The following is a 14,743-nucleotide window of genomic DNA, read 5'->3' on the forward strand; positions in this document are numbered from 1 at the left end:
CTTAAATTTAAATTTACTTTTTTTTAAAGAATTGTGTATAGAAACTGATTTTTTCCAATATTTCTTTTTAGTCTAGATCCTGAACTCAAATGATTCTCTACTTTCTGGATTGCAGCCTCAGCCTTTCTGGATAGCCTCCTCATTTGCAAACCCATGAGGACAATGAAACCTATTTCTTATAGTTGTGAGAAATGAGCGAAATAATACATGTAAATTATTTAGAGTAACATTTGTGCTCAATAGATATTTGCTGTATATAATTCTGTGGTGGAAACAATTTTACTTTTAAAATGATAAAATAAATCAGATCTTATCACCTTGACCTACCATCTCTCCCTCTTCCTACAATGGCACACTGAAATATCTGAAATTTCCCGAATAATGCAAGTCAGTCATGTTCAGTCTGTAGGCACATAACAAACAGTGTGATATCAATAAAGTGACAAGCACCAAAGGTCACAAATGATTTACCTTAAGAAACATGCACATGAGTATACTCATAAAAATGATCATTTTCCTTTCATTCTGAAATACTTTCATAAATAGGAACAATGCTATCATAACAATGCTTTCATAAATGCTATCTCTGGAAACTATGAATGTCTGACAGCCAGTTCCATCTCTAATGCAGTACCTCTGTCATCCAGCTCATGGGTCACTGCCAGAGAGTATTTGAAAGATTCTAACCAAGCAATATTAATGTAAATAAAAAATAAAGAAAGGAAGGAAGGAAGGAAGGAGAGAAGCAAGGAAAAGATTAGGAAGAAGGAAAAATAGGGAAAAGAAAATAGCTCAATTAGAAATGCATAACTTTTCAGGGAAAGGACTATAATATACTTTTTTTTTCCTTTAAAATTTACTTCTAGAAACCAAGGACCACAGAGGCATAAGCACTCAATATATTTATTTTACAGGACTTTATTTTACATTGACCACTTCTGCTAAATTATTTCCTAGTTTCACTCAAATATCTTAAGAGCATCATCCTTCTTTCTAAAGATTGTCTATAGTTATAACAGATGGCATTAAATCTTAAAGACTATTCATCCAGCTTTCATATGTAATACTATATTATGGCATTGTATGCATAATATATGAATCTAATAAGTAAAGAATATTCTTTTCAAATCCTGCATTTTTAAAGTGCCAAAGGGTTAAACTGCAGATAGCAATATACTGTGCTTATAGATTATATTTTCACTGTCATACAATTATTATATTCTTCTCTCCTTAAATGTGAACACAACTTTGGTGACTTTTTACTGATATTATGAAAAAAAAAAGAAATTTACCTGGTTCAATTTTAAACAAATGTTTGAAATCTGTAGAGGCTTGTCTTACTCTCAGAAGCTGCTTATGAAGCTCTTTAAGAGCAGGAAAGAATATTCTCAAACAACACACCTAAGGCAACAGAATCACATGGAGACCTACACCTTAAGGAATACTGAGTTACCTAGTGATAACATGCCCAATTAAACTCTGTTCATCAAATTAAGAACAGGCAAGACATGGAATGAATAGTTGACTCCAGATACTAAATACATTACAAGGAAAAAAATCCAAGAAAGTTTACACCAAAAATACTCTGAATAATTGATGATGTCAACTTGAAATTTAAATTAAGAGAGAGAGAGAGAGAGAGAGAGAGAGAGAGAGAGAGAGAGAGAAGCTTTAAGACTTAGGAAGGTGCAGACACTCAGATACTTTGGTATGAGAAAGACCTTAATGTGAATACTGTCTTTTCAAACTAGTAGCTAAATAATCTTATTTTTCTCTTCTTGATATTTTGAAGCCTCAAAATTCTCATGTGTGTGATATTTTTTATTATAATGATGCAACAAATTCAATGAAAGTATTTGGAGAGCTAATATATATAAAGCCCTTATCACAGTGTCTAGTACATAGGAAGAGATCAATAAATGCTAATTACTATTACTGTTAGAATTTCCATGAGTTTGGGCCAAATACTCATGACTCGAAACAAAATGCAACATTGTGATATCTAATTCCTAGCAATTAACAGAGATTAAAGATCCACTTTGAGACTCTCATTACATTCTTTTGCAAAGAGATAATCTTAGGGAAATTTGGTCTCTTTATTTACTCAGGTGTAAAAATTTGAGACCTGAGTGGATATAGGTTCATTATTGGTTTAAATTCTTTAATGAATTAGAGAAGTAAAACATAAATTCAAATTACAATTTAGAAGGAAAATTTCCATGTACATCTACATCTATGATGGCTTGCATGAAAATAAGCTCCTCTATCATGTGAGTACTTTTACTTCTTACCTGGTCTGTCGAATGTGAGCGTTCATGTCTGTGGCATGAATGAGAATATGGTGTTTTAGTAAAAACAAACTTAAATAGTCATTCTAACTTGGAAGAGTATAATTCAACTAGAAACATGACACTGTATATCAAGATTAGAGCTGTACAAATCTATATTGCATTCCCATGAACAAATTAAGGAAGATTAGTATCATGTCTTAAGATGGGAGAATAGTGTGATATTATTACCAGCATTGCCTTACAGACAAAACACAATGGAACATGCGATTCTTAAATTCCAGCCTAAGGAAAGTAAACCAAGGATAACACAAATATGAATGAGTAGAATTGTATCTACATGAATTATAAATTAAAAGTTCAGGATGAATAGGTGATTAAAAACAGACGTGATAGGATAAAAAATAAACATCCAGCTTGACTCAAGAATATTCCACATACTGTTTTCTCTTCCATTAACTGAGATGCTACACATATTCAGGTATCTCTGTTAATTTACTACATGCACAAGGACATGAAGGAGATTTTTTTAGGAACTTGAAAGCCTCATTGCTTCATAAATTTTCCATTTGTTCTTCACTTATCTTTATTTTTAATGACATTCAGTTTTAATGCTATGATGCAGACCATTTGTTTGTGTCTTCATAGGACACTGCAGGCTTCTATGTAATCATTGTACCTGTGCTTTGTTTTGTCTGAAGGGAAAGAGTTGGGTTTCCTTCATAACCAGGAGACAAACATCTGTTTTGTAAGTTGGGGGCAACTGGTTAACATATCCAGAGAAGGTGATGACTTTTGCTGATACAAATTGATTTTTAACTACAATGGGCTCACTAGTTTTTGATCCCATTCATTCACCTTTCGCATCTAACACTTGTATCCACATGCTGTCCCATGCATGTTTGTTTTTGTTCATATAGATCAATTTTACAATTATTTTATAACACAGAGGTTTGTAGAAAAGAAGCCAATGAATGTCAATAGCTATCACTGCACAGGAACTTCAAATTTTCTCTTCCTAACATTTACGTAAAATACTGTATACAACTTAACAAAAGCGAGAAACATTTTGATTAGGTCTGTGCTTACCAGGTTTATCATGAAATCAAAATAAAACAGTAAATATATAACATTAAGATTGTCCAAAGTATGAACTATAATTATGGAGTGTGAAATACCCATTGTTGGCTGAGAAGATAATCAGGTTTACAATAAACATGGTTAAGCCCACTGCTTGGCTTCAAATCATTTGAGTGTGGACAACTTCAGAAATGTGCTATGTATGAAAATAGAAAACTAGGAAGAAAACTTCACATTAACAGGAAAGTGGAAAACATGGCAACAAAGCTACCATTAAAGAGATAAAGTGCATATGTACCATTCTTATACAGATAATACTTAAATCTCTAACCCACTACATTTCCTCAGATTTCACCCCACCTAACAATTGCTTATTGGATTTCACCAAATATTCCCATAAGTATCACATGCACAACATTTATTTACATTTTTTTTTAGTTGTTGTTAATCTAGGGATTGAACCTAGGTCTCACACAGATTAGGTAAACACTCCACCACTGGACTCCATTCCAGTGACAGAATCTCAGGGTCTCACTGAGACTGTCTCAGGGACCTGTTAAGTTGCCCAGGCTGGCCTTGAACTTGCAATCCTCCTACCTCAGCCTCCCCAGTTACTGAGATCATAAACATGCACCACTGTGCCCAGCAACATGTACAAAGTTAAATGTGTTATTTCTTTTCTTGAATTGTCTCTCTCCTATATTCACATCCTGAGTGATTTGCACCGTTTATCACTTACTGAAGTCAAAAATGTTGAATCAATTTTAATTTCTTCTTCATCCCTCTTAACAATCCTCATTAAGTAGCCATTGGTTTTAATTAATTAGACCTAAAAAAAGCTAACACTAATTGAATGGTTAGTATTTCTCAGATTTTATTCTAAAATTCCATCATGGATTAATTAATTTAGTCCTTTTAGAATTCTGTTAGAAATAAAATAAACCAAGCTGGGCATGATGGCACATGCTGGTAATCCCAGCGGCTAGGAAGGCATAATACACAGCCGAGTTCTAAAAGACCTTTAAAGAAGAGCTAATACCAATACTCTTAAATTTATTTTAGGAAACAGAAAAAAGAGGGATCACTTCAAAACTCATTTTATGAGGCCAATATCACCCTGATTCCAAAACCAGGCAAAGACACATCAAAGAAAGAAAACTTCAGACCAACATCTCTAATGAACATAGATGCAAAAATTCTCAATAAAATTCTGGCAAATTTAATACAAAAACATATCAAAAAGATCATGCACCATGATCAAGTAGGGTTCACCCCACGGATGCAAGTTTGGTGCAACATACAGAAATCAATAAATGTAATTCATCACATCAATTGACTTAAATATAAGAATGATACGATCATTTCAATTGATGCAGAAAAAGTGTTCGACAAATACAGCACTCCGTCATGTTCAAAACACTAGAAAAACTAGGGATAACAGGAACATATCTCAACATTGTAAAATCTATCTATGCTAAGCCCAAGGCCAACATCATTCTAAATAGAGAAAAATTAAAAGATTCCCTCTAAAATCTGGAACAAGACAGGGTGCCCTCTTTTACCACTTCTATTTAACATAGTTCTGAAAAACTGGCCAGAATAATTAGACATACAAAATAAATTAAGGGGATACAAATAGGAAAAGAAGAACTAAAATTAGCACTATTTTTCAACGATATGAGATTCTGTACCTAGAAGACCCAAAACATTTCAAAGAAAACTTCTAGAACTAGTAAATGAATTTTCAAAGTTGCAGGATATAAAATCAACACCCATAAATCAAAGGCATTTCTGTGTATCTGTGAAAAAATAAAACAAAACAAACAAACAAGCAAAAAAAAAATAACTTGGGAATCAACCTAACAAAAGAGGTAAAAGTCCTCTACAATGAAAACTACAGAACACTAAAGAAAGAAATTAAAGAAGACCTTAGAAGATCAAAAGATCTCCCTTGTTCTCAGATAGGCAGAATTAATATTATCAAAATGACCATACTACCAAAAGCATCATACAGATTTAATGCAATTCCAATCAAAATCCTGCTGACATTTCTCATAGAAATAGAAAAGGCAATCATGAAATTCATCTGGGAAAATAAGAGACCCCGAATAGCTAAAGCAATTCTTAGCAGGAAGAGTGAAGCAGGTGGCATCACCATACCATACCTTAAACTATACTACAGAGCAATAGTAACAAAAACATCATAGTATTGGCAACAATGGTATAGAATAGAGGACAAAGAGACTAACCCATGTAATTACAGTTATCTTATATTAGACAAAGATGCCAAAAAAAAAAACATACATTGGAGAAAATATAGCCTTTTCAACAAATGGTGCTAGGAAAACTGGAAATCCACATGCAACAAAATGAAATTAAACCCTTATCTCTCACCATGCACAAACTCACATCAAAGTCAATCAAGGACCTAGGAATTAAACCAGAGACTCTGAGTCTAATAAAAGAAAAAGTAGGCCTAAATCTCCATCATATTGGATTGGGCCCCTACTTCCTTAATAAGACTCCTATAGCACACAAATTAAAATCGAGAATTAATAAATGGGATGGATTCAAACTAAAAAGATTCTCCTCAGCAAAAGAAATAATCAGTGAGGTGAATAGAGAGCCTACAGAATGGGAGCAAATTTTTACCACTTGCACATCAGATAGAGCACTAATCTCTAAGGTAAATACAGAACTCAAAATGCTAAACACCAAAATCCCAAATAATCCAATCCATAAATGGGCCAAGGAACTGAATAGAAACTTCTCAGAAGATGATATACAATTAATCAACAAATATATGAAAAAATGTTGAACATCTCTAGCAATTAGAGAAATGCAAATCAAAACTACTCTAAGATTTCATCTCATTCCAGTCAGAATAGCAGCTATTAAGAATACAAACAACAATAAGTGTTGGTGAGGATGGAAAGGTACACTCATACATTGCTGGTGGGACTGCAAAATGGTGCAGCATTGGAAAGCAGTATGGAGATTCCCTGGAAAACTAGGAATGAAACCACCATTTGACCCAGCTATCCAACTCCTTGGTCTGTACCCAAAGGGCACAAAAAAACAGCATACTACAGGCACACAGCCACATCAATACTTATCACAGCACAATTCACAATAGCTATACTGTGGAAACAGCCTAGATGCCCTTCAGTATATGAATGGATAAACAAAAGTGGTATATATATATACAATGGAATATTGCTCAGCAATAAAAGATAATAAAATTATGGTATTTGCAGGTAAATGGATGGAGCTGGAGAATATAATGCTAAGTGTTTTTAGCCAATCCCCAAAAAAACAAATACCAAATGTTTTCTATGTTTTAAGGTTGCTGATTCATAATCTGGGGACAGGGAGCATGGGAGGATTAGATGAATTTATAGATAGGGCAAAGGGAAAAGGGGAGGGAGGAGAAGGGAGAGGTTATGAAGGTAGAAAAGACGATGAAATGAGATGGACATCATTACACTAAGTTCATGTATGAAGACACGAATCGTGTGAATATACTTTGCATAGAACCATAAATGTGAAAATTGTGCTGCATATGTGGAATATGAGTTGTAATGCATTCTCCTGTCATATATAATAAATTAGAATAAAAAATAAAAAATAAATTTAAAAAGTAGACTCCTTCATAATTCTATGACTACAGTCTCATACCATGTTATTTTTCTCCATTTGTAAGTTACTTTTTTGTTTTATTTTTTAGAGGAAGAAAATTTTATTTGGGTCTCACAGTTTCAAAGGTTTCAGTCTGTATTCAGGCCAGTTCCATTGCTAGGGACCCAAGGTAAGGCAGGACATGATGGTAGAAGAATATGATGGAGAAAAGCAAGTTAAGACTTGGCCACCAAGAAGCAGAAAGAGAATAAACTCAGCTCACAAAATATATACCCCAAAGACATGCCCCCAGTAATCTACCTCCTCCAGCCACAACCTAGTGCTTACAGGAAACACCTAATTACTGTATATCTGAGGATTAATGCACTGATTAGGTTAAGGCTCTCATAACCCAATCATTTCACCTCTAAACTTTGTCTTTCTTTGTCTCACACATGAGCTTCTGGGAGATACCTCATATCAAGGGCCATTTGTAGTAAGAAACCAAATAATAACAAGGGATAGTTATTTACTTAGTTTTTGTGGTGCTGGGAGTTGAACCCTGGACCTCATGCATCCTAGGTAAATGCTCTTCCACTATAAGTCACTTTCTTAACACATGCCCTCACTGTCTCTTTCCTGGGGTGATGCTATAACTTAGCCTCAAGTTCTCTATTCTGTCTCCATATCTGTACAGGTATTTTATATAAAATAAAAATATCATTTTAAACAGTTCCCAATTGCTTATTAGACACAAACAGAAGTACTAAGCATAATATAGAAGATACTTCAAAAATACTTATTGAATTTTTTTTTTTTTTTGCATTACTGAGGATTGAACCCAGGGGCATTTTACCACTTAGCTACCTCCCCAGGCCTTTTTATTTTTCATTTGGAGACAGGGTCTCATGAAGTTGCCCACATTGGCTTTAAATTTGTGATCTGCCTGCCTCAGCTTCTTGAGGAACTGAGATTACAGGTATGCGCCATTGCACCCAACTAGTTCATTCTTTCTTGTGTTGATGTCATTAGCATGTTTTTGTTTTTTTTTACATGTCTATCCACCTCACATTTTGACCTCAGAAATAGTAAATTATCAGTAATGTCCAATGCCATTTGAAGTCTCCAACACTGGGCACAGTTTCCTTCTCCACACATACTTTGCAGGAAAACTAATATTTATGGTCTAAAATTTTCTTTATGTATTGCATTATTAAGTTTTTCAGAATTTTATTCTCTCCCTGTCATATATTCTCTCCCTTCTCTTCCTTTTTTTCTGTATCATGTATATATTATCTACGTAATTGATGTTGCAAATATTTGTGTGTGTGTGTTGTACATGGTATGGAGGATTGAACCCAGAGGTGCTCTACATTGAGATACACTCCCAGCACTTATTATTTTTTATTCTGAGACAGGGTCTTGCTAAGTTGCTGAGGCAGGCCTTGAATTTATGATCCACCACCTGGGACTTTGTGTAGCTGAGATTATAGGCATGTGCCACCATGCCTGTGCAATGTCTTTTATCTTCTTTCCTGATATCAAGTGATAGTAATAGTACATCAATACATAGAACTGTGAAACAATAGTATAGGGACATAAAGAATAGTTGACTCAAGTCTCTGCTTGTTCACATTCAAATCTTAAAACAAAAAATTTTTACATACCTAAAGCATTACTATAGTAGGAATCCCATGATTTCCAAAGAGTTTCAAACATGTAGTCCTGTAGATGGTAGGAGATAAAATTCCTTACTCTGTCAGCAAAAGACATTCTGTCGGAGAGTTCTGATAAAATAGCAGGAACATAGGAAGGAGGGTATGGAACTTTACCACAGTGCTTTTCCACTGTTGAGGCTGGAGAAAACCTCAAAGAATAAATAAATGGAATTCCCAGTTTTAAAGCTACTATATCACCACAAGGAAATACTGGATCTGACACCAGAACTTCAAAATTGCCTTTCTTCAGCTTTTCCATCAGCTTTTCATTTTTAAGAACACCATCACAAATATCTCTGGACACCATATGGAAGTCCTCTATGACTTTGGTCATCTCCTGATAGAATCTCCAAAGGGTTGAAGGAGATGGTCTATGTTCCAGCCAAGTCAAAACAAAATTCTTGATCATTCCTTCTATAGTTTCTTTGCTGAAGGGTACTTTATACCTTTCAAATTTCAGAGATGGGCTAACTGATGGGGTGATGAAAAGTGCACCAGAGGCAACTAGAACAGTCACATTATGCTGTTTCGTAATTAGCTCATCTATGATTATCTTAATATTTAGCCAGTGACTACCTTCCATTGGCCAGATCAGAATGTTCCCGCCAAGCGTGGTTCCTAGGAGACTTATTTGAAGAGACAACAGCAGAATTTTGTTGAACATGATGTGGCTGATGCAGAAGACTTGAGGCAAATGAATTTATCTGATTTTCAAACAAAAGGGAAAGACAAAGATATTTCTCAATATTAATCCAACATTGATACCTATAAGAACAATCTCTCTGCTGAATGATATAGAAGTATTAGCTCCATATTTTATGGCTATTACACGTTTGGGAGCAATGTGTCTTACCTTTCAAATGTTTGCTCTGGTTTGGGTTATAATTCCTGTTCTCTGATCCTTCTCTTGAACCTGATCCTTTGGCCCTTTTTTTGTACCTTATAATTGTTCATTTCTTCCCATTAAATGGAAGCCCTTGTATATCTTAACTCTATACTTGGGATTACTTACTGTCACCTCAGATAGGACCAGAATTCACTCAGACTTGAATGGATGCTAATGTTGTATAGGTTTTTAAAAAATATTTAATAGATCATATAATTTCATTAGCAATAATTGAACATTATTATAATAGTATTAACAGGTACGATTATTATGAAGAATATTATAAAAATGTGAAGTACATATACTAAGTGTAATATTTGTTACTATTCTAATAATGTTTAAGAAATTATTTTGTTAATCACTGAGAAACATAATTAAATGAATAAAATATGTGCAAGTAATATATTCAGGAAACAATGGAATATGGTGCTAGTGAATGCAGTCTACTCAAAGAGAATTGGTGATGCAAGCACACTTTACCAAAAATGTTCTTCAAAAGCTAACTAGCCTACTGAGTGCAGTTATGCATGTCTATAATCTCAGTTATCCAGGAGGCTGAGGCCAGCCTGGGCAATTTAGCAAGGCCTTCTCTCAAAGTAAAAAAATAAAAACAGGGGTGGGGATATGAATCAATTGTAGAGAACTCCCCAGTTCAATCCCAGGTACCAGAAAAAAATAAAGTTGGTCTGGGTGAATAACAACTATCTTGCATCTATACACAGCCTTTAATAATAGTGACAGTATTTATTAAGCTCTTTCTATGTGATAGACACTCTACAAAGTGTTTTGCATATGTTAATCTCATTCATTTCTTATTTTGAAAATATTCAATTCACTATGTGCTATAATTATTTCCATATCAAAGAAGGAGGAACAACTACTCGAAGAGTTTGAGTAACTTGAAAAGTTCGTACGACATAAGAAAAGAATTAGATTAGAGGTAGCAAAATTAAGGATTTCTGGCTTTCAGAACCTGTTGTATTGACATGAGGATAGATTGCCCCATCAGAGTATACTATATCCTCTTATCAAGTATCAGGAATTTATACGAATTACAGACTGCCCAAAACATATAATTTTGTAACACACACGGAATAGCATAAGACCATGTTATCAAAGTAGAATGATCTCAATGAAAATTGTGCATGTATATGCCTGTGTTTGTGGATAAACAGAGAGAGCAAGCCATAACCTTTGGCAAAGTATTGTTTAAAGTTTAGCAAAGTGATCATACAATTCCTGTGAATGGATTCCAACTTAAAGTTCTCTGCAAAAGATTGTATGGTTTTCCTGCTGATGTCTGCTTGCTCCATAGTCACATGACAGAAGACTTTGAAATAATGGTCATTGTCCACTAGAATGAACAATTGACTGGGATTCACTGTTACTGTTTTATTCATTTGACTTACTAGCAAAAAATCAATTCCAGTATTCAATTAAAATATAGTATAGTATTCAATTCCTATGTGTATGTGTGTTTTTTTTTTGTTGTTGTTGTTGTTGTTACTTACTACATACAACATTCCCTACAAAGTAGAAGATGAATATAATGGATCTTTCTCACATTTATTTTATGGTCTATCAATTCAACATAAGAGAAGGACATACGATAACCATAACAAAAATCAACATAGTATATTTTAGTCAGCATATTATAAAAATAATTTATATTTTAGAATCAGTTAAGGTAAAGAACATAGCTTAATGTTATTCTTCATAACATTTATGAAACTTAGTGTTCTCATCTATAAGATAGTAATTTAAAAGACAATTTAAAAGACTGTAATATGTAACAACTAATATAATAAAAAACAAATGCTATATTTAAATATACAAAACGTGTAACTATACAACAATAAGATCACAAATTACTATGTAAAATGATACATTCACCATATAATTATATATTTAAATAAATAAAATTATATTTATTAAGTAACAAATATAGTGCCTAAAATAAAGAGATATTTAAAATTGATTATCTTCCTCTGTAATTCCTTCAACTTGTTCTACATAGAGAAAGTGACAAGTGTCTTTAGATGAAATGACACAGTAAAATATTCAGAGTTATATAGGATAGGGATTGCTGCCAGCTTTTCGGAGGGGAATATAGGAGGAGCAGAGGATAGAAACATCATGAGTAAAATGAGTTTGATAATTACTTTGAAGTATGGAGCACCTGGTTGTGTATACTGAGCAGAGTTCACAAAGGCAAGCCATATTATGCCCTACGAAAACTTTGATATTTGTTTAAACATCTCAGAAACATGATCAGTATTAACAAATTTCTCAAACTATGGCTGTTAAATTTTTTACATTGATGTGTGTTCTTGAATTAGGTAGAAAACTAAATATTAAGTATTGAAATATTGAAAAATATTCTAAGAAGCTGTAAAATATTTTGTCACAAGTGAGGGTGTGAACTTGTGATCATGAAAAACTAATCTGCTCTTTCCAGAAAATTTTTGAAAATTTGAAAAGGGTATGATTAAAAATATGACTCATGTGTTTATGAAACCTTATGAGTTCAGGAAGAAAGTTCAAATATTTGAGAGAAAGAGTATTCAAATATTTTTCTTATAGATAACGAAAATAAAAGATGTACTTTGCCTAATTGATCACAAAAGGAGCAAGAATGGTATTTATGTTATCAAAATTGGTTATTGTTTTTATAACAGAATTTTCTTTAGAAAAGCTTTGTTTCCTTTCCCTTTATTAAATAAACAAACTTGTCTTTAAAACTTACTTCATATATTATAAAGTACATGAATTCTTAAATAATATGAATATTAAAAATTCATTACACAATATTAAGGAAATGAAGTACCCTAAATGGCTGACATCTTGCATTCCCTTCTACAAGTATCTTCATAAAGATCATGGAGGTAATTTTTGAGACTCATCCTCCCTTTACCATATATCAGATTAAATTTTACTTGTTAATTAACTTTCTGTTACCTAATGAAGGAATAAATTAACTCTCCACTAGAAGGAACTAGGGGTTTAAGATGAATGTTTAAAGAAAACGATGAGTTCACACTTGGACCAAGACTCTGAGTTTAATGCTTTATAATGCATTTCCCTTGACAACTAACAATTAATTTTGAGATATAAAACCTGGGTAGAAAACCCCTGCAAATTGTTTCAGAATAGAACTTAAAAGTTTTTAAGTGGAAGCAATGAAATTAACCAAATATTAACCCAAAAGCTTATAATGATTGATATTTGTTTTAGAAGAAAAGATAGAATAAGTCCAAATGTACATTCTACATTGATTTTCATGAGGTTTACAAATTTCTTACCTTAGGTTTGCAGCAGGAACTTTAGTAGTTCTAATTTGTCATCAGGAAGAAATTCAACTTAAATAAATCCTAGCAGGACAAAAGTGATACGATGAGTAATGTGGTACTCAATGAAGAAAAGATTAAACAGATTTTGTTTACACTTAGCAATGCTCCCAATTACAGTATGAAGCTTACTAATCTCTTGTTAAAGGTATATTCTTCTATTGGTTCTCTGGAAACTATTTGCATTGAATATTGCCTTTACTATCTATTATTGGTATATCTGAAATAATGGCTGACAATGATTATTAATATTGGAATCATTATTAAGACATATATTCTATAATCTCTCTAAATCATGCAATATAAAATTACTATTTTTTATTCTTAACCATGAAATAATTTTTAATGAAATATGTTTATTCTAGGCATTTATCTGAACTCTATAATGACGAGAGTAAATGATTTTATTGATTTTTTGTTTCATTTTAAAAGGTATTATTTTTATTTATTTACTTATTTGGTATCCAGGATTGAGCTCAAGGCTACTTAACCACTGAGCCACATCCCCAGCCTTTTTTGTATTTTGTTTAGAGACAAGGTCTTGCTGAGTTGCTTAGGGTCTCATTAAGTTGCTGAGGCTAGCTTTGAACTCAAGATCCTTTTGCCGCCTCCAGAGACACTGGATTACAGGTATGCACCACCATTCCCCACTTAAAAGATAGTATTTTAGATCATTAAATAAATAATGTGTTAAGATTACACACTTTCATTTTGCAATATCCTTGGGAAAGAATTTACCATTTTTTTTGTAACATGTTTTATTTAATTTGGGGGTGCTTAACTAAGTCACATCCCCAGTGCTCCTCAACTATTGTGTTTTTAAATTTTGAGACAGGGTCTTGCTAAGTTGCTTGAGGCTGGCTTCAAACATGAATTCCTCCTGTCACAGCCTCCCAGTTGTTGGGAGTACAGACATGTGCCACCATGCCCAGCTTTGTGTTTTAATGCAAAATAGAATAAATTAAGTTCATATGTCTTTTGGCATAGGGTCCCAAATATGTCATGTTTAATTATAATTAAGTACTTGGGCAGAACATCAGTATTTATTGGTAAACAAATGTGACAATAAATGTCATACAGATCTAAATAGGAAGCAGTTTTTAGAAATACTCTTTGCATGGTGATCCTGGAGAGGATACTAAGGAGTCACCACACAGATCTTCTAGTTAAAGTCTACTTGGATTGCACAAACCTGACTGCAAATATTTTTGTTGATTCATGGAGTGCAAGTTCAAACTAGACAAAAGAGAATTGATGCATGTTGCATAAAATGATCTATGTTATTCAATTGCTGGCATAATTTAATTATCAGTTAGTAGAATGGATCTTCAAGAAAATATTTCAATATGAGATGCCAGATTAAAACTTCTGAGTTTTTGGACAGTTTATAATAGATTTTTTTTGTCTTCATACCTGGAAAACAGCATGAGTGATAATTCGTTTCATCCCTATATTTTTCACTTCAAATCTGTTAGATCATGCCCTATTTTTTTATGATCTTTGTCACAAAATATAGCTTCGAAGTCAATGTTTTTCCTGCCAAAATGCCATCATATGTGAGAGTATGTATGTATATTTGAATTACACTATTATTTTGAATCATTTTATCATAATGTGTCCAAGTAATAAACTCATTCAGTAATATGTATTCATTTTAACCCAACAGATTTTCTTTGGTAACTTTGATTTTTAAAATAGTTAGAGCTGGGAATATAGTTCAGTTGGTAGAGTGCTCTACTCACGTGCACAAGGGCCTGTGGTTCCATCCCAGCACCACACAAAAAAAATAAATACATACATACTTAC

At 33.1% G+C, this 14,743-nt stretch overlaps 2 protein-coding genes across 2 annotated transcripts in view; both read right to left on the minus strand.

The window, feature by feature from the left end:
• The window catches only part of LOC124082292 (UDP-glucuronosyltransferase 2A2), a 48,900-nt gene extending 39,517 nt beyond the window's left edge, over nt 1-9,383 (minus strand). The window contains exon 1 of the mRNA XM_058574054.1: nt 8,654-9,383. Within this exon, the coding sequence (XP_058430037.1) occupies nt 8,654-9,368 (715 nt within the window). The 5' untranslated portion in view covers nt 9,369-9,383. The remainder of the gene's footprint in view (nt 1-8,653) is intronic.
• Nucleotides 9,345-14,743, minus strand: part of LOC124082304 (sulfotransferase 1B1) — a 38,679-nt gene continuing 33,280 nt past the window's right edge. The window contains exons 8-9 of the transcript XR_009225333.1: nt 12,893-12,961; nt 9,345-9,408 (exon numbers count right to left, since the gene is read on the minus strand). The gene's annotated coding sequence lies outside the window, so the exon portion shown is untranslated. The remainder of the gene's footprint in view (nt 9,409-12,892; nt 12,962-14,743) is intronic.

Source organism: Marmota monax, unplaced genomic scaffold (assembly GCF_021218885.2).
Source record: "Marmota monax isolate L192 unplaced genomic scaffold, Marmota_monax_Labrador192_F-V1.1 WCK01_AAM20220418_F8-fsc00132, whole genome shotgun sequence".
In the NCBI taxonomy this organism is placed as follows: Eukaryota; Metazoa; Chordata; class Mammalia; order Rodentia; family Sciuridae; genus Marmota; species Marmota monax.